This window comes from Enoplosus armatus, chromosome 11, assembly GCF_043641665.1.
Source record: "Enoplosus armatus isolate fEnoArm2 chromosome 11, fEnoArm2.hap1, whole genome shotgun sequence".
In the NCBI taxonomy this organism is placed as follows: domain Eukaryota; kingdom Metazoa; phylum Chordata; class Actinopteri; order Centrarchiformes; family Enoplosidae; genus Enoplosus; species Enoplosus armatus.
Window position 1 is genome coordinate 508,943 of NC_092190.1, and position 20,676 is coordinate 529,618.

Consider the following 20,676-nt stretch of genomic DNA (forward strand, 5'->3'; position numbering starts at 1 on the left):
ATTGAGTGTCAATAAATCTTTTCTCCTCAGTTATTAAACTGAAATACTGGTTAGATTTCAGTGCCGCCGGGAACGGTGCACCCATCTCCTGCCTTGTGAAAAACCAAATACCTGTCCTTTCTGTCCTTAACAAGATTTAACAAGATGCACTTTCGCTCCCCTCGTCACAGAGAGTCTGCAAGGGCCTGAGTGTTTCGGACATTTGGTAGCCTGTGTCCAAAAGCCAGGCCTTCATTTCTCCGCAATCCCATTGGATAGAGCCTGTGCTAATGTGGGGAGGGCTAGGGGAATGCGTGTGGCCTGGTATTTGGGACTCCACAAGCAGAGTGAGGCTTACCGTGAGGGTAGTGACCGGGGCGACTAGGCTCCTCGGCCACTCTCCTGGAGAAGCCTGTATTTACTCGGGTTTCTCTTCATCACGTACAAGTCTTTCGCCTTTCACTAAAGATTTCTGTGGAGAGGAACACCAATGAGTTAAAAGCATTTTTGGCAGGCTCTGCCGTGTGGCTGAACCTCGGGCGTTTGTGAAAAGCAACAAGAAGCTGTCCTTAACAAGATTTAGGGCTGCCACCTGGGTGGCTTGGGAGGAGGTGCTGAGAAGCAGCCATTGTCATGCGCGCTTGAAACGACTGCGCCAGGACAAGGGAGAGCTGTTCCATAATGTGGCCTCTGGAAGCAAACAGCCAGGGGTCATCGCTTCTCGGCCTTTTGGCTAAGACTTCGATCGCCTCCTGTTGGTGGTAAAAACTTTTGCCTGTTTGTGGCATTGTGTTTTACTACCCATTCCCGGGAAGACATTCACCGTATTCCTTGTGGAGAAAATTTCAACTCTATTGTAGTTGTAAATCCTACACCTAAAGGAATTCATTGGCACAGTGTACTGCTTACCTCTACTCTGTGGATTTAACATCTTGTCCAGGCTAAACAGGAAAAGGTAAGTGCGTTTTAATTATTTGCTGGTTTTAACATATTTATTGATCTTAGTCCTATTTATATCGTCTTTGTTTCTTTTTGTTTTGTTTTTTTTAGACAATTCTTAAGTGTTTTAGTCCTTCTTTATAATCCTTTTAGTTTGTGGTGCCTCCACCATGTCGGCCAACCTTGCCGGCATGCGGAGGCACCACAGTGTCAGATTTACCTTTAAAGAAAATGACCATGGAAAGCCCCTGGGGATGTCCAGAATTGACTTCTCCAGGAGGTTAATCCAAAAAACCATTAAGTTTGAACCAGAGAATATAAATTGCATTGTCACTCTACCAACGAATAAAGGTTTTGATGTAAGCTTTCGGTCTGCCGCGCTGCTGAGAGAGTTTTGGACACGCTTCGAAAATGTAAAAACCCAGTTTTCTGCTTTTAATGTTGAGAAACTGACTGATAATGCCTCCAAAACCATCATTATCAGAATGTTCAATGAGACCGTGAATGCGGATGACATTTGTTTGTGGCTGGGTAGATACTGCACTGTAAAAGGCCAGGCTACTAAAGTGAGAGATGAGGATGGCATTTGGAATTGCGCTTGGAGGGTCCCCATCCAACAATGGCAGGACCCCCAAGGCTTCCAGGGCCTGAAACATCTGCCATCTGTGATAGTTCTGGGAAACAACAGAGGCTACATTCACTACCAGGGCCAGCCCAAGCTGTGCCGCAAGTGTGGTGAGCATGGGCACCTGGCAGAAGCGTGTCAGCAGACTATTTGTGGAAAATGTAGAGAAATTGGGCATACCTTTGAGGAATGTACCAATGGCAGAAAGTGCAATCTTTGTGGAGAAACAACCCACCTCTTCAGAGATTGCCCAAAGTCGTTTGCCAACAAACTGAAGGCAGCGAAAACCAAAATGGTGGACAAGAGGAAGCAGTTAGAGAGCTAATTGAAGAAGCTGGGCTGGGAAATTCAAATCTCCCGCCAAATCCTGTGACTGGAGGACCGGGATCAGGAGAGGCGGGAGAGGGGGAGGGGCCTGCAATTGCCCCACAAATGGAGAGTGGTGAGGAAGATGGGGCAATGCAGGCAGAAGGCGGAGCTAGCTCCGGATATGAAGGAGAGGAGGGGCCTGCAATTGCCCCGCAACTGGAAAGCCTTGAGGAAGATGGGGCAATGCAGGCAAAAGCCGGAGCTAGCTCAGAATGTGAAAATGACCAATCACAGGGCGATAGTGAGGACGCCTCCCTCCCCAACGCCCAGCAGACCAAGAGGCCTATATCAGAATTGTCCTCCTAATCTCCTGTAGTCTCAGAGAAGAGGGGAAGAGCTGGGAACTAATCAAACAGCCCATCTGTGGAGGAGCCTAGAGTCTTCCCCTCCAATTCTCCAAATGAGGTCTCTTTCCTAACAATAGCTCTGCAATCAACCCGTAAGGACTGAAATCTCAATGCGACCATGCGTCCAAGGCCTACCCCTAGAGTCCGACAGGGGAATGAAGCTCAACCCCGTCACTCTTCACCCATGAGAGTGAAGGAAGAGCTCCGTTCACAAGAAATTAAATAACTGCTTTTTTAGCATTGATACTCCCTTTTAGACTTTTAAGATTTCATACCTGTTATTTTTAACCATACTCATGGCACTCACCTTCTCAACCATCAATGTGAGAAGCGTGAAGTCACGAGTTAGAGCCCAGACTGTTTTATCCTTTCTTAATTCTTTTAAGTCAGATGTGTTTTTAATACACGAATGTGGCTTGCCGTTTTTAAATCACTACAGAGAGTGGGAGGAGCTATGGCCACAAACTCGATGTGGAGCGGATCAAACGCAAACAGAAATGACGGAGTGGCCATTTTAATCAAAAAAAACCTGGTTTTGGTGAAGGGCAGCACTGTGGTGAGAGATGGTCGGGCACTTTTAGCACACCTGACTTTTATGGGAAAAGATTTTAACGTCTTAAATATTTATGGCTTTAACGACAGAAATGACAGGTATGATCTTTTAGAAGACTTGCAGTTCCACATGCTAGGTAGGGCACCTTTAGTTGTAGGGGGAGATTTTAATTGTATTTTAAGCAGGAATGATAGGAAGAGAGCAGGTGAAGATTTTACAGTGGACAATACCTCAGTTTTATTACAGGGCATATGCAGGGATTTTAAACTTCTGGACTGTTTTAAAACCATGCATCCCAGAGAGGAGGGCTTCACCTGGTTTAGTGGTGTTGGCACCCGAGCCTCTCGCATTGATTACATTTTATCACGTGATTGCCCACCAACTGATACTAGATTGACACCTGTTTTCTTTTCAGACCACGCAATGCTCTCCTGCACTCTCTCACTCTCTTCGGGTGTGACATCAGGAAGCGGTCTGTGGAAGCTCAACTGCTCCCTTTTAGAAGATAGGGAGTTAGGTAGACAGTATAGAGAGCAGTACCAAGAGTGGCAGACCCTTCAAGAATTCTACGATACACGTGCACACTGGTGGGAAATGGTGAAAGCAAGGACCCAGACTTTCTTTAGAGAGGCAGGTAAGAAAAAGAAAGACAGGGACAATAGACGCATGTTGGGACTGCAGAAACGACTCCAGCGGTATTTTAAACTAAACCAACAGGGGATGGATTTTAATGAAGAAATCAAACAAATTAAAACCGAGATGTCAGCCTTAGCAGAAATTAAAAGCAAGGGTGTCATTTTGAGAAGCAAGGAGAGGGAAATAGAGGAAGGAGAGAAGTGCACAAGATACTTTTTTAAGAAAATTATGAATAAAGGGGGGAGTATTTTTAGACTAAGAAAAGAAAATGGGTGCATAGCTGACACCACAGAGGAAATCATAGAAACTGTCGGACATTTTTATAGAGACCTATACAAAGAAAAACACGTTAAGTGGGACACCATGACTGAAGTCTTAGAAGTTATTGACCAAGCAGTAAATGACAGTGAGCTTTTAACCCAAGATTTTAACATTCTCGAGTTAAATAAATGTCTCAAGTCTTTTAAGGCAGGTAAGTCTCCAGGAGAAGATGGGCTCCCTCTGGAATTTTATGTGACGTTCTGGGACATTTTAGCACCTGACTTGCTCGCTGTTTTTATGGATTTCGAAAAACTTGACCGACTTCCTGACAGTTTTAGAGTAGGAATAGTGACTCTCCTTCACAAAGACAAAGACAAGACAGATTTGAAGAACTGGAGACCCATTACACTTTTAAATTTTGATTGTAAACTTTTTAGTAAGGTTTTAGCATCCCGCATGGCTTTGTTTTTAGAAGACCTGATTCACCCTGATCAAGCCTGTGCTGTCCCGGGGAGGAAGATCACCGACAGCCTCGTACTGATTTGAGACACCATCTGTTATGCGAGAGACAGAAACATCCGGCTAGTTGTCCTAAATTTAGATTTTGAGAAAGCCTTTGATCGGGTCTCGCACCAGTACCTTTTCCAGGTGCTGCAAAAAATGGGGTTTCCAAGAAGGTTTATAGCCTGGGTGGGAATGCTGTACCAGGGCATTACCAGCAAATTCACTGTTAACGGGCATCTTACAGAAGCAGTGGATATAAACTGCGGTGTCCGTCAGGGTTGTCCGTTATCTGCCCTCCTCTATGTTCTCTGCGTAGAACCACTGGCACAGATCTTGAGAAGGGACCAACAAATCAATGGGGTTGGAGCCCCAGGGAGCGGTGGACTGGAGACAAAGTGTTTTTTATACATGGACGACGTGAACATTTTATGCACTGACCTTTTATCTGTCAACAGGACGCTGGACTTGACTGACTGGTTTGGACGGGCCTCTGGGTCAAAACTCAACAGAGGCAAGACCCAAGTCCACTTTTATGGACCGTGGACAGCGACTGAGATGACAGGACTCCCCCTGACTGTGACCCAGACAGACCAAAAGATACTTGGGATCAAATTTAGGAAGCAGATACACAGCACTACACATCACAACCGCCACAGCCCCATCCAGAAACCCCAAAACAACAGCAATGACACGGTTCTGGATGGGGTCCTACCTCAGACGATTAAGAATTTTACCCAATGATCTTAAAGTACCTGTGTCTTTTAACCTGCCACCAACCTACGCTTTTATCCAGACATTTTTAAGGCATTTTAAACTTGAGCAGGAGGAGTTGAAAGTTTTAACCAACCACCGTTCTCTCATTTCTGTTGTCCAGGAGCGGGAACCAGTGAGTCCAGTGCGCTGGCTCGCATTGGGCGAGCCCTCAGCAGTGTGGCGCAACGTGAACCATTCCGCTCTTCCAAACTGTCATGGATGGTGGCTCACGAGATCCTCCCAGTCAGGTCCGTAATGCACTCCCGGGGCTTGTCCACGCATTCAACTTGTCCCCAACCAGGTTGTGGCGTGCCCGAGTCGGTGAGGCATTTGCTCTGGGAGTGCAGCGCTGCCGTAGAACAGTGGGCAACGGCCGGCTCCTTGCAATTCCCGTACTTGCCAGCAAGGGAGGTCCTTACAGCACAGCTGGTGCTGTATGGGGTGGGCCAAAAACAATTGCCAGCATGCGACTTCCCCAAGCAGTGGCTTACCCTAGCCGCCATTAAAGACGCCATATGGACCTCCAGAAACTTGCTGGCAAGGAAGCACATGCAGATCCCCCCCGTGGCTGCGATCCGGATTTTTTAACTTGTGAGAAATCTTATCTGTAATACCTCTGACGACAGTGTTTTGAATATTTAAATATGGTTTTACATATTGCACCATTGTATTGATTGATTTCTTGTATTTTAAAAGGTAATTTGTATGTCTTAACTCTGGGTTTTATGTGAAATTACTATGAAATAAGTGTCAATAAATCTTTTCGAAAGAAAAAATCTGTTCTTATCAGTTTAATATCTGATATGTTCTCTATAAGGGGACAACATATTAAATGGATTTTTAGCACCGGGAGCTGAAAAAGGGGCTTGCCCCGTTCACTCCACGCATCGACCCGGTATTGCAGAGCCGCCGGGAACGGTGCACCCATCTCCTGCCTTGTGAAAAAGCAAATACCGACGCAAACAGAGAGTCGGGGTCAAACCCTCTGCTGACTGCCTGACGTCCCTCGCCAAGCCTCATCTGGGCTCCCGCTCTCAAATGACTGTGTATCATCCGTGACCACTGGGGTGGGGGCAGAGCGCAGCTCAGCATCAACAGCCAGATGAAGCCACCCAAAAAAAATGCAGCCAGATTCGCACTTTTGACTCGCAGACAAATAGGGAACATTGCCCTACTGCGACCGGTACATACGGTTAAATGTGCCCTGCACTTTCGCTCCCCTCGTCACAGAGAGTCCGCAAGGGCCTGAGTGTTTGGGACATTTGGTAGCCTGTGTCCAAAAGCCAGGCCTTCATTTCTCCGCAATCCCATTGGATAGAGCCTGTGCTAATGTGGGGAGGGCTAGGGGAATGTGTGTGGCCTGGTATTTGGGACTCCACAAGCAGAGTGAGGCTTACCGTGAGGGTAGTGACCGGGGCGACTAGGCTCCTCGGCCGCTCTCCTGGAGAGGCCTGTACTTACTCGGGTTTCTCTTCATCACGTACAAGCCTTTCGCCTTTTACTAAAGACTTCCGTGGAGAGGAACACCAATGAGTTAAAACTATTTTTGGCAGGCTCTGCCGTGTGGCTGAGCCTCGTGCGTTTGTGAAAAGCAACAAGAAGCTGTCCTCAACAAGATTTAGGGCTGCCACCTGGGCGGCTTGGGAGGAGGCGCTGAGAAGCAGCCATTGTTATGCGCGCTTGAAACGACTGCGCCAGGACAAGGGAGAGCTGTTCCATAATGTGGCCTCTGGAAGCAAACAGCCAGGGCTCATCGCTTCTCGGCCTTTTGGCTAAATCAAGTGTAGTATCTGTTCTTAACAGTTTAATATCTGATATGTCCTCTATAAGGGGAAAACATGTTAAATGGATTTTTAGCACCGGGAGCTGAAAAAGGGGCTTGCCCCGTTCACTCCACGCATCAACCCGGTATTGTAGTGCCGCCGGGAACTGTGCACCCATCTCCTGCCTTGTGAAAAAGCAAATACCGACACAAACAGAGAGTCGGGGTCAAACCCTCTGTTGACTGTCTGACGTACCTCGCGGAGCCTCATCTGGGCTCCCGCTCTCAAATGACCCGGTATCATCCATGACCACTGGGGTGGGAGAGTGCAGCTCAACAGCCAGATGAAGCCACCAAAAAATGCAGCCAGATGAGGGTTTTTACTGGGGTGACTAAACTCCTTGGCTACTGATTAGACATTGATACACTTGCCTGGTCTTGGTCTTTGATAATCAGGCCTTGTCCCAATTTCTATCATGAACATGCAAAGAAGAGTAAATTTTTTTCATCATTGCTTAATGACTTGTATGTTTGTAATAGGGCTAAAGGTTAATCTGCAGTTTTTATTCATGTTCGTGTGTGTTTTAATTAGGTTATTAAGCAACATTGTATAGCAAAAGAAGTTTTTCCCTGATGTGGCACACACTTATTTTGTCCATATATAACTTCAACTCATCGCATATTGACCTATGCCATTAGCTGCTATCCTTGTTAACAGAACTCATGGAAAGATTTCCAAAAGATCCCAGTCGACAAAAGCCATGTCTTTCGCCAAAAGACAAGACTATGCTGCCTACCACGGGTTAATGGGTGACAGGAGTTTTTCAGTGTCTCAGAAAATCAATTCACTGACTGAAGGCTTGATTTAGACCTATAATGACTAATGTGACAAATCTTCATATTAAGTTGGACAGGAAGTTAATGCAATACCAACTGAACAAGATGTTTAATAATAACAAAGTTGTGACTGATAGGACAGATTGGTCTAATTATGTTAAGTATAGTGTAGCCCACCAAGGGAGGACTGATTTGTGAGACGTGAAAATAGAATCGGGTTTTGTAGAAATATAAATGAAAAATAGCCTACTCCCTGTATTGGGATGGAAATCTGTGGTCATAGTCAGAATCATGGTAACTCAGAAGCAAGCCTTCTGTAATGTTAACGCTTTTCTGTATGTTTTCTTTTTTAATACAATTGTTTTAAACATTCTTAATCAATAATATTCTGACTCAAAAAACAAACATTTACTACTACTACTCTATTATGCTAATGAATTAATCGTTCTTGTTTCACTGACCTTGACTGCATTTCGGTTTTCAACATTTAGGTTGGCCCAGCCATGATGTAACAAACAAATGTTAACCTTAAGGTGTCGCATGCCAAAATGTATTTATATATTAAAATTGGATAAAACTAAATATTATGTGTTTCATTGAGGCTTGAGTTAAGCCACCACTCACTTTACCAAGTATGACATGAGATGTTTTGTTAACACTCAAAGTACAATAGTTAACATTGTCGCTAGTCAACACGATTTATATATATATAACAGCTGCAACCCGAATTTCAGGGGTATCTCAAGCAAGACACCATGACACCATGACCAGTTTGAAAATGTGGCCTTGCCTAAGCTTGACGAACCATGTTACACCGGTTACTGGCTTACAAGCCCCCATAACAATGACGGGTGACAGAGGTCAGCCTTATTTCAACATAATGCTGACACAGAGGTACTTGCAGGTCCATTCCGTTTATGACCTAAAGTAAAAGCATTCCACTGATAAACTCATTATAATTTCACATTTCTTTTCAAGTATAGGCCGTACACCTAGAGGAAGGTACCAGTGACTCATATTTATCTATTGACATGCATCAATGCAAATAAAGCAAGACTACATTAAAAAAAAAAAAAGATCTCTCTTACTTAAGTCTTACTATGTCTGTGGTAAGAGATAGGGTACTAGGGATGCAATTGTATTAATCTGTATCTCTATTCATCTCTTGCCCACCTCTTTCAACAGACAGATTTGTATAACAGTAGTGGGAACACCTGAAACCTTTTCTGGTTAAGAAGCACCTTCATGACACTATTTACTTTATTTTTTTTGGGGGGGGAGTAAAAATCTACCCTATTTGCATACAGTTAATATAACAAACAATATGGCACCATTCAATCATCTCATATGCCGGCATAAATGGCCATAGTCATTTAATTTACCAATCAGAAATTAACCAATTTAAAATGCATGACATTGCAGAGAATTGAAGAGAGCGTAACTTAACCTGAAATAACATTGAACGCTAACGTTAGCTAGCTTGTACTTTATTGTTTTGCTCTATTAAGCTGTTTCCGAACATGAGACAATACAGATTAAATCTATACATTTGGTAGAGTGTAATTAAGCTAAAATGCTCGAAAACACTCTGCTAACTCTATTTAAATGTGATAGTACAAGTAGCAAACGTAATACTGATTTTAAAGTTATTACCATCAAAAGCAGCACTTGAAACACTGCCTCCCATGGCGATGCAGTTGCTAGCTCTCGATATTTGGAATGACTGGGGTTCTCCATGATCCACCATTGTAAAATAATTGGCTTTATGACGTGAATGGAGTTGTCTTTCTGTCTCAAGGGCTCTGAATAGAAGCTACTTCTCCCATGCATACATTTTTACACATTCCTCTTTTGACATATTTCTATGGTCTGGTTCGCACAGATTCCTATTTTAGTCAGAGGTATGTTTTGAGACTTGGTTTTTGAAAGCAATGCAAGGGAATGGGGGGGGGCGACCACAGGAGATACGGATCAGAGTGGCAGTACATGGACTTCTATTGAGGTAAAGACAAAGACACAAAATGGAGACATAACGAATTCAAAGGACAATTCTGCAGCATTCTCCTTTGAATTCAAAAAGGTTTCCAATGCAAACATGTCACTCCTTTAAATGAATACTGTGTGGTAGTCTGCCTAGAATGCAATGCATTTTCAGAAATTGTACTGCAAGTCAAGCCAAATATATGTTGTATTTACATCTATCTAAAGTCACTGAGACCATGAGAGCTGTTGATCTTTTTGGGACCCTTCTTCGTGGACTCTTCTTGAACCACATTCGACGGAAGTCTTACTCTGTCCCTGCCCCATTGTCCTTGAGGCACAAAGATGGGTATCACAAACTAATTCGGTGAGTAACTTTTTAAAGCTCCTCTGTTTTCACAGTCATTATCCATGCATAGCTGACTGTATATATACACCAATCAGGCATAACATTATGACCACCTGCCTAATATTGTGTTGGTCCCCCTTTTGCTGCCAAAACAGCCCTGACCCGTCAAGGCATGGACTCCACGAGACCCCTCAAGGTGTGCTGTGGTATCTGGCACCAAGATGTTAGCAGCAGATCCTTTAAGTCCTGTAAGTTGCGAGGTGGGGCCTCCATAGATCGGACTTGTTTGTCCATCACATCCCACAGATGCTTCTCCACAAGGGTGGAGAAAATGTCAGATTCATGTTGGAACATCCCCTTCATGTACCAGCTATCTATTTGTTGACTCATACAGTCCCCTACTTATTTTCAATCACAAAATAGTTTAATTAGTAATTGGCTAATTAGTAGCTGTGGTTTATTCAGTAGGCAAGTTCTTTGTGACTTTTGTTGTGATTTGGCGCTATATAAATAAAATTGAATTGAATTGAATTGAATTTAAGCCGCATTGACTGCATTCCACCTCACTGGATGGATGCCGCAGATTTTCAGCGACATCATCCCCCGATGGGGGGGGACTTCTTTCATGCCCCTACAGTGTTCCGCTCACAAGCAGATGTTTGGTCTTTAGAACGATGATCATGCACCTTCCACCTCCATGCGGAAAATAATTCCTCAATTGGATTCAGCAATGGAGAATGTGGTGGGAGGAACACAATCAGCATTTGGTGGACAGCAAACTGTTGTACCTGGTGACCTCTGCATGGTGGACATTATACCACACAATTACAATTACATTTGGGCAAGTCATGCCTCACCAAACCTCTATCATTGTCAGGGATAAGATCTCTGCAGAGGGTGTCCAGGGTGTATGGGCCAATATTGGGAATATGTATATATATCAGTGGTGGCTCAGGAGGAAAACCAGCCCAGTGTGACAAACTGGCGGTAGAGCGATAGATAGATTGATGAGCATGTGAATTAGAGTGGCTTGGTTCTGCTTCGGAGGCAAATAAGCAATGTTTGAAGTGTATTTAAATGAACAGACTACATAATAGAGCCAAGCACTTGCATCTATCAAAGATGGCAAGAAGTATGGCGAGTATTGAGAATTTACAGATCTCAAAGGATTATGTGAATTGTTTCCACATTTTTAAAGAATGAATAACAACTGGGTCAGACGCGTATTTGGTAATAGGCCCTGAATATGGCAGACTAGAGCATAATAAAGCGAATAATGAGGTGTTCTTAGAGTCTCTCTCTAGAATTAGCCCGGTCAGGTACAGCTGTTACTTTTTCTTTCCATCCAACAGGAAATCATGTTGATATTTGCTGCCCATTAGTAGAACTGAAAGTTTGGCAGTCAAAGCCCTCCATTCCCACTTCAAGGGAAATGAAGAACATTTTAAGAAGACTGGTATACACTGAAACATGTGAAGAAGCTTGGGCAATATGTCCATCTTTATAGTGATAATTCTACCTGCCAGAGGATCAAGATCCTCAACAAGAGGACAGCCCCGTACGAACAGGATTCTCTTGCTGCCAAATATGCATTGACTTTTACTGACTTTCCATTAATTCTACTATAGTGCTATAACTGGAACACTGTAACATGAATAATTCCACTATTGACTGAGCAGATACCCATTTTCCCTGTGGAATGTCTGTAGCACCATCTGTCCTGCTGTTATTACAGACAATTAACCGCAGACACTCTACTGTCCTGCTGCTATTACAGACGTGAACTTACCACAGACACTCGACTGAACAGCGGTCTCCTGTGTGAAAGTCTTGTCTTTCGGCACCCCCGCGCAGGTCATGTGTGTGTTTATTATTATTCATTATTCATTGTCAATTGCCAGATTCGGCCCTGGGTTGAGTATCACAGGTCGACGCTTTCCATGAAAGAACCCGATGACAGTTTCAGACAAAACAATCAGATAAGTAGTGAGAAAGAGGGCGAGTGTTGCTGAATCTTAAAAAGGTATAGAAGTTTTGCAGTTTAGTCAAGAAGCACTTTATTGTGTTGACAGTAGCGTTTCGGCCTGTGGGTTTGGAGTCTATAAATACAAATCAATATCAACTAATATTTATACATACAAGGTAAAAACACTGAGGAATCAGTTCATGATATCCTTGAAGAATTTCGTTAAAATGATGAAGCTACTGTCAAGAATACCACCACCAAAGAGTCCATACACGTTTTCACGCAGTTTTAAACGGCAAACCCAGCATCCCTGAGCTTGTGTTCAGCTGCCCTGAAACTTCTTCATGATAAGGCTGCTGGGTGGTGCATTGGTGAATATTGTCCCCACAAAAACATGTGTCCCCCACAAAGAGTGTTGGATCACTCTACAGCAGCCCAGGTCCTCGATCTGAAAGCCCAGGTGTCGGTACCGGTCGTCCGTCTCAAACAGCGTGTTGTTGGTATACGAGCCAAAGAACTGCGGGGGCGGGGACAAACGCAGTTATCATATAGTTATCCGATCACATCCATCTCCAAAAAAACAACAGCAGTGGGGGGGGTTTTCAACACAACTAAAGTTGCACAATTCTCTGTGTTAACTGTCTGAATCCAACTTATCAGCTGCTATGAATTTTGTCAGTGAAATTTTATAAACAAAGCATGTCTGTGTTGAAAGACTGCAAAGTTCTCAGTCTTGGTTTGCACATGCTCAGCAGCAGCATCTTAGTGCCAGCTTAAGCCATCATTCACCTACACTGAGAGCAGAGATGTTCAAACTTCGGGTGGCTTTCTTGGGTGCTGCGGACTGCTCAAAAGTTGCCACTTACTATTACACTCCAAGCTACAGTGATTCTAACTTGAACTGCGCTCACTGCTTTCTTGCCAAGTGTGTCCAATGAGATTACAGCTGACAAAGAAACCTGTACCACAGAAGAGGTGTGCACTGGCTTTTCTGCAGCATGAATGGAACAGTTCTTCTAAACACCCTATCGGCGCTCTCAGCACCAAATCTGCACCCATCCTATCATTGAGTCCAGCTCAGAGCGCTTTTACCATGAGGAGACAAGGTAGTCTCCATGTTTTCGTTGCAGTGCCCAGCGGCTCCCCCAAAAACGACCCCTACCAGTTCAGTGGTCACACTTTATGAACCTTAAAGAGTAACTTCACCCAGTCTAATAATCTGGCGTGCCCTGTCAGCTAGTGGCGACTACATGCTTTTTTCTCAGAGAACAGTAAAAACTTGACAGACCTGTAGCAGAGCTTAGTATTTCAGCTAGCTCTTCAGTCAGGCTCAGGAAACGACTGGCTGTGTCGTCACTGCTGTATATTTCCAACAGGTTATGGCGCTTTCTAACCCTCTTTCTCTTGTCATTAGTCGCTCCACAACACTGTTAGAAAACCACAAAGAGTTTTCCTTTTTTTCCCCGTTTTTGTCATTTGGTGCCACTGGTTAGCTTGTCCCTGACTGTTACCAACCCTATAGTTCAGTGGCACTCACCTCTGTAGTGATGAAATGCTTTGAACGGCTGGTCAAGGATTACATCTGCTCCTCACTACCCAGTGCACTGGACCCACTGCAGTTTGCCTACGGTCCCAAACGATCAACGGAAGACGCCATAGCACACCTCCTCCACATCACCCTATCTCACCTGTACTTGATAGGGAGCTGTGTGAGATTGTTGTTCCTTGACTGCAGTTCAGCGTTAGACTCGTCACAAAGCTCAAGGACCTGGGATCAAACACCTGACTGTAAATGTGGATCCTTGACTTCCTGACGGGACTTGGTGAGGGTGGCGGACACATCTCTTAACCCTCACCCTTCACACGGGAGCACCCCAGGAATACGTTCTGAGCCCACTGCTGTATTCCCTGTACACACACGACTGTGTGGCCACTTCCAACTCCATCATTAAGTTTGCTGACGACACAATTGTGGTGGGGGCCTGATCACAGACAATGATGAAAAGGCCTACCTGAAGGAACTAGAGGACCTGACCCGCTGGTGTCAGGACAACAACCTACTTAGATCCTTAGTGATCGTTTTGCTCACATTTTCTAACCCTATCACCAGAAGGTTTTTTCATGGAGTGGAGAATTGCTTTCAGAACAAAAAAAAAAAAGATCTCGGATGTAGTCTACAGTCTGCATTTATAGCAAGGAGTGCACTGAGTGCGTTTTGCACAGCCTCCATGCCAAGCGGTGATGTACGTCCCCATCTGACTATCGGCCAAACCAATTTACCGGTTGACCTCTTACACAAACGTGCAGCAACACAGCTGTTAACAAGACTGACTGACAAGGGAAGACTGACTTGTTGTATTAGTATTGTATTAGTATTATTTCCACAGCATTGTCTTGCAAATTTTCCCACTTTCCCTCGCAACAAAAGGAAACATGAGGTCAGGAATTGTGGCCAATGGTGGTTAATGAATACCAGAGCAGAGACTAAATATGTGGTGAAAGTCAGACACCGTTTCAGCAGAGCAGAGTCTTTAGAGAGTGGTTTACGTTTGATATGAACTACCTAAAAAGGTTCGATGAGGGATTCGAAAGGATTCAGACTTGATAAGCAGATTCAGAACTGGCTTCAGATTCGATAAAATGCTGTTGTTACTCTTACAACACTGAGTGACAGTGGTTTGGGTTATATCCATATGGCTGAATGCACTTTGGATAAAAGCATCAAATAGCTAAATAAATGGAATGGTGTCTTACCGCCAGGCCTGAGGACGGGTCGATAAAGTCAGCCCAGAATCCTTCTCTCTGTAGAGCGTAGCAGATCTCCTTCGCTCCATCAACAAACTGCAAGGCAGAGGAACAACTGAGTCTCAGTCTGTGACTTCAATGATTAGTGATTGTTTGCTTGCTGATGATTTACTGTCTTCAGCTACCCACGTGTGACGCATGAGCATAATAAGCTGGAGTACCACCTTAACTGTACTCCCAGTTTTTAGTCTTGATGTCTGTATGTTCTATTATCTTCATGTCTCTTTTCTGTCTACATTTGTTTTGTCACAGTACTCTTCACCAATAAAAATAAATAAGTGAGATGTGACAAACCTGCAGTATATATGGGCATAGCTTTTAAAAACAGTATTAACCGGCTGACCAGCTGTTCAACATCAGCATCATCACTGCTCCATTTGTCCGACCAAACAAACTCCAGACAGCAGCTCACCTTGTCAAGCATCTGCTCTCTCTCCTGTTCCACCTCAGCACACCATGACGTCATATCTTTCTGGGTCTTTTGGGTCACTGTGACCACCATCATACCAGAGGACGGAGCCTCAGGAAACATGGACTGGAAATCTGTTCATTACATCCACAGGAGACATACACATCAGACAGAAACAATGCTTCTCACAGAAACACTTATTTTTGCCCTCCTTCTGGTGGATAGAAAGGGATTTACAAACATCTGAATTACAAAGTTACTGTACTAAGGACCACATGTTTCTTAACCCTCAGAGACCGATAGCTCTCTTTCGTTTTACCCATCTGCTCTCTTGTTGTGTATTTCTCTTCTATTCAACAGGCTGCCTCGCTAGAGCGGCCAGTCTGAATACTTTTCCACTGGTGAAGAGGATCCAATGAGGGGGGGACTGTCTCTCATATAGGTGTCCACCTCTGCCTCTGGGTCATTAGCTTGATGAGGGGTGCTGTAGTCGTCTCCCAGGAGCAACATCGTGGTTATTAATACTATATTTGTTTAACTGATAGTATTAATCGTCAAAATTATTCTTGTCGGTTAAACGGTTAATTATTAACATCCCTACTCTGTGCAGAGGTCCGACAGGTGGTACAGGACACATCTGCAATCAAGGTAAGTGGACACTGCATATGGTGTGATGATACACAGTGGCTTGTGGCCCACAGGCTTCAGTCAGTGGCAGAGCAGCAGGGGCCACAAGGTGCACATAAAACCTCAGGGCTGTCCTGACTGACTGAATCCAGTCTGATTTCAATATTATGTAAATACTGCGCTGTTCATCATTTGCACTGTTTGTATAGTTTGGTTTTTGTTTGGACACATCTACATGGTCAGTAAATGAAATATAGAAATGCTCTGAAAATCACCTAGGTGTTATAATAGATGTTATAATAAGTGGCTGTAACTTGTAAAGTGTAGACCTAGACAAAAAAATCAACATTCTAAATAAAAAAAAACAAATGTCCTGTGAAAAACACCTAATTCTACTGCCGTTTTTAAAAATAAATTGTGGTAAATTGATCCATTTGTAGACAAATGCAAAAGTGGGACTTTAAATGAACCACTTGATGCTGACTGCTAGAATGGGTTAAAACAACTGCATAAACACAGGCGAGGTCTTTGAGGGTTAATAGCCAGTCCAAATAAAGAAAGTGAACATTGATGTTATGGAGAATTGCGTGAGGGGTGCGGCGTCAGTGCTGTACCTTTCTTTAGCAGTTCAGGGCAGGACTGTATGGCACACTCCACAGTAGAGTTGTGAAAATACTGTTCGGCTCTATTGACGTTCTGAGGCGAGGCCGGGTCATCTTTCTCCTGACACACAAACACAAACACACACACACACACAAAACAGCAGTCAGAAAAGCATTTACAGATTGCAGAGACTGCTGTCTGCTATTAGACACTTCCTTAGGTTGGCAGTATACTTGAGACAAAAGGGAATTTGTTGAGTTGGTCAAGACAAGATTTAGCAGCTGTAAAGAGGGCTTGCAATCCTTTATGGTAGCAGGTCAAGCTAAGCAGTCCTCCCAGGTATCCTTTGAGTTCACTGGACAGCATGTACAAGCATATGAGGAAGCCAGTCTGAGAATTCTGACATTCTGGCATACATCCACTTGCGTCAATGCAGGAGGCTATGTGTACGTAAGCTCTTATATTGTGCTTCTTCACTGTAAATGTAGAATAAGTGATTGGTTTGTGATTGGACGTTGTAGCTCGTATGCTAATGTGTATAGCAAGTGACCCACTCGACACAGTATCCAAAGCAGAAGTGCTGCGGCAAGATGTATCAATTCCTCGCTTCAATACACCAAAAATCATGTGATCACCATTACCATACGGGCCGTGCTTGTTAATCTGTCACAGTTTTTCACATCGGAGCCACAGACTGACTGAAAGTGGCTTGTTTTATAATATAGCATTTATTGAAATAATATCAAAGGCGACAGCGGTCAGTGAGTTCACTTATATTCTGACTCAATGTTATATCATAAGGCATTTCATCCTTCCATACAATTGCAATACCAGTGATTGGCCAACAGATGTCCCCGTTACAACAGTATCAAACGCTCATGGTTCAGAGTTGCAGATTCATGTCCATTACTAGTGCTAGAAATAAGTTACCTGATAAGTTTACCCAAGCTAATCCCTAAGACTTTGTTTTCAACATTCAAGTTGAAAACATTCAACTGACCCTTTCGTCAGAGGACCTGATGAAATGGTTGCTCTCAGTACAAATGGTGACATTGTTACACTTACAAAGAACTCTCCGATGCACTGGGCCAGTATGAACTCATGTCTCTCGCGGCTGGACGGGGCGGACAGCACATCAGGGATCATCTTGTTTGGCAGGCTTGTCTTCTGCTCTGCGAGTCCTTCCAGGTGGCAGTCAAAACCCACATTGCCAGGCAGCTGGAAGCGCTGGTCCTGGGGTCCAAAAGGCCCCATGCTCTCGTCAGGCCACACTGTCCGTAGTCCTTAACCAGGGAGGCACGTTAGGAAAAGTACATGATGCACATGTTTCACAGAAAATACACTTTCTTACAGGCTTGGTCTACACCATAATCAAATGGATCAGAGGAAGAGATTGCACACCCGTTTAACCCTTCTGACACACATCTATACCAGGCTTCTCATTTTAGACTTTAAAAAAATGTCTGACATACCCATGTCAGAAGGAGTGACGGCTACATGGGGCTCATCAGAGCCCGAGGATCCAGCAGCAGAGAAGGCTCTGGCTCCAGCCACGCGATGCACCAACACATGAAGCCCTGGGAGGTAACTGACCAGCCTGGCTCTGCTGCACAACACCTGAACACAAACGCAACACACACAAACAAGCCTTTCTCACACACAAGTCCCGAATACACAAGAGTACGGCCTAGACCTGCTCCATATGTAACGTGTCATGAGATAGCTTTTGTGATTCGTGTTGTGATTGAATTTACTTAGTGTAGTGCATTCGCTATGAGCGAAAGCAACTCAATGAAATATATTCTAAACGCCTTCTTGTTCAAAAGTCTAAACCGCAAAAAGCAATCTTCCTAGTGCGCTCAAACTGGTTCATTTCAGTGTAAATGAATCCACATGCCATAAACTGTGAGGTGTGCATTGTACATACAGATGTTTCTGTTGTTTAGCCTACCCTCGTTGATATAAACGGGGTGACAAAATAATAGAAACACCTGCCAGTATGCCGCATATGTAATAGTTTCAAAATAGACTGAACATTCAATCCTTCATGAAGGGAGGATTTATTGCTGGGCTGTCGGATTAGACAGCATTAGTTTTAGCTAGATGTACCTACTAAACTTATGGTAACAGGATACACACGGGATCTTACCACCCACACATACACTCAGTGGCCACACCAGGAAAATCTTTTGCAATTCATGGTTCTGCCGTGGTTGACATTGTCAGAAATGTGTAAATTCAATCATGTTTAAAAGAGGAAAAGAGGCCCGCAAACAAGGTGTTATCTTCGACGCAAAGTTGTCTTTTGATGCTCAGGTGACCAAAGTGGTGCATTCCTGCTTTGCCCAACTGAGATAGCTAACTAAAACAGGTCATTCCTCTCCTCCGCAGACTTAGAGAAGGTCATGCATGCTTTTATTTCCTCCAGACTCGACTATTGCAACGCACTTTATCCTGGAATCAGCAGACGTAACACCCATAGACTGCAGCTGATACAAAGGGCTGCTGCCAGGTAACACGTACTAAAAAGGAGAGAACACATCACACCGATCCTTGCTGCCCTTCACTGGTGAATTTTAGAATTGATAGATTTTACTGCTTGTTTTTAAAGCATTAAATGGTCAGGCCCCTGCCTATATTTGTGATCTGTTGACTCCCTATTAGCCTGATCGCTGCTTGAGATCCTCCAACAGGGCCATTCTAATGGCGACTTGTCACTAAAGGTGCCCGGGACGGCCGCCTGTTCGTGGCCCCTCAGCTGTGAAACTCCCTGCCTGAAGACCTCAGACTGACACACTCAGTATCCTCTTTTAAAACTCATCTTAAGACTCACTTTTATCTTATGGCCTTTTCTTAACTGACGATATGTGTTGTGCTTTTATATTTCTATCTTGTTTAGATCTTAAGTTGGATGTTATTTACTTGTATTATCTGTTGCTTGTTTTTATTGCAAGGCTCTGTTTTGGAATGGTGCTATATAAACAAAGTTATTATTATCATTATAATTATTATTATTACTGAGGCCATAGTTCAAGGTGGTATTGAACTGGACTACATTGTATTGAAAGGGTGTTTCTGATGTTTTTGTGTCCTTCCCATTTGAAACAGGAGGGGGAGGGCACGCTATTAGAAACACCTGTGAATATGATGCAGTTCAGTACAACACCATCACTGACTATTACCTCCATACATAGAACTGAATGAACACCTCTACGACAGCGTCAACGAAATCACATCACAAAAGTAGACTGTATTAGATTGTACAGGTGCAATAAAGTGGCCACTGAGTGTACACACAGCTAGCTCTGAACTACTTCTAGCCGGCTTTGCTCACTCAGAGTCTATCACAGCGCCTCTTACACAACTGCACACACACTTGACTTACACTGGCCATGGTGGTGTGCCTCTGTTTTCTTGCAGTGTCCAGTTATGTTTCTGTAAAGAGTAGAAGAGGCAGTCGAGAACAATTTCCATACACGTCAAAAAATCCGACAGGGATAACTAACTTTAAGGCTCTAACGTCCATTAGGGAACGTTAAAAACAATGGCGGCCACAATAGGTGTTTCTGCTGTGTTCCCAATACAGATATTACGACTTAACAATTCTGTCACATATTGTATCTAAATAGCTGTTACCACAAGTTGTGTGTTGGTCGTATTTGGACAGGGCCACCTGACAATACTGGGTCAACCCCCTCAGCCCACCTAAAGTCTATCCTCTAGCGTCACTGGGTCTGACAGCTCACACATTTCGGTGTAGAAGTTTTAACAAGTGACGTGACGCTCGCTATCATTGTATGCTAGCAAAGGGCCAAGTACACGGACTTACCTAACTTTACAAAGTCCAAACTAAATGGCAGCGTTTATTAGCGTCCACTTGCAGTACAGAATGGAACAAAGACATTCGACTTCTATCTGATAGCGTTATGTGATACTTTTTTTTATGGCTCGAGCAGATGTTTTTGAAGTCGGAGCTCATTCAAAGCTAGGATTAGCACAACACTCTCTGTTGAAGTCCTCCATGCTAGATTCACCTTGAATTCGCGCATGCGCCGTTCTCTGACGCAGGCTCGTCTCCTTCTATTTGTCGGCCGGCGGTTCGCAAACAACTTCCGTGCGCATTACCGCCACCCACTGGTCTGGAGTGTGGACGATGCGTTGAGATAGTTAGTTTATTGGATTCAATCCAAAGTGGCAGAGACAAGAAAACGACTCGTGCTTCTCCTCGCCTTGTTCAAGTACAAAAATGAAATAGACAGTGTCAGAAACGTGAAAAGGAAATTAATGAATTAATTCATTCATTCATTCATTAATTAATTAAAGATATTGAAAGTGTTAATGGAGTGTTTATCTCTTTTAAAAGACCAAAATG

At 43.9% G+C, this 20,676-nt stretch overlaps 1 protein-coding gene, 3 non-coding genes and 1 pseudogene across 4 annotated transcripts; 4 read left to right on the forward strand and 1 right to left on the reverse strand.

Moving 5' to 3' along the window:
- Positions 1–397: 397 nt before the first annotated feature.
- LOC139293323 (U5 spliceosomal RNA) lies at positions 398–510 on the forward strand. Its single transcript, XR_011597939.1, has one exon. It is a non-coding gene; the product is annotated as a U5 spliceosomal RNA (small nuclear RNA).
- A 5,211-nt stretch (positions 511–5,721) lies between these two features.
- On the forward strand, positions 5,722–5,895 carry LOC139293076 (U2 spliceosomal RNA; annotated as a pseudogene).
- Positions 5,896–6,423: 528 nt separating this feature from the next.
- LOC139293089 (U5 spliceosomal RNA) lies at positions 6,424–6,540 on the forward strand. The gene has a single exon (XR_011597717.1). It is a non-coding gene; the product is annotated as a U5 spliceosomal RNA (small nuclear RNA).
- A 178-nt stretch (positions 6,541–6,718) lies between these two features.
- Positions 6,719–6,908, forward strand: LOC139293046 (U2 spliceosomal RNA). Its single transcript, XR_011597710.1, has one exon. It is a non-coding gene; the product is annotated as a U2 spliceosomal RNA (small nuclear RNA).
- Positions 6,909–11,934: 5,026 nt separating this feature from the next.
- mmadhcb (metabolism of cobalamin associated Db) lies at positions 11,935–20,320 on the reverse strand. Its single transcript, XM_070914755.1, has 8 exons — positions 20,134–20,320; positions 19,690–19,739; positions 17,777–17,921; positions 17,370–17,587; positions 16,316–16,424; positions 15,078–15,208; positions 14,615–14,701; positions 11,935–12,377 (listed from the first exon to the last, which is right to left on the reverse strand). Exons 2-8 carry the CDS (start codon positions 19,696–19,698, stop codon positions 12,183–12,185), a joined length of 894 nt encoding a protein of 297 aa, XP_070770856.1. The 5' UTR covers positions 19,699–19,739; positions 20,134–20,320; the 3' UTR covers positions 11,935–12,182.
- Positions 20,321–20,676: the final 356 nt, after the last annotated feature.

Coding starts and splice junctions, on each gene's coding strand:
- mmadhcb (XM_070914755.1), bottom strand. Junction 17,588..17,776: donor CGTCACTCCTTCTGACATGG/GTATGTCAGACA, acceptor TCCCTGGTTAAG/GACTACGGACAGTGTGGCCT. Junction 15,209..16,315: donor CCCTGAACTGCTAAAGAAAG/GTACAGCACTGA, acceptor TGTAATGAACAG/ATTTCCAGTCCATGTTTCCT.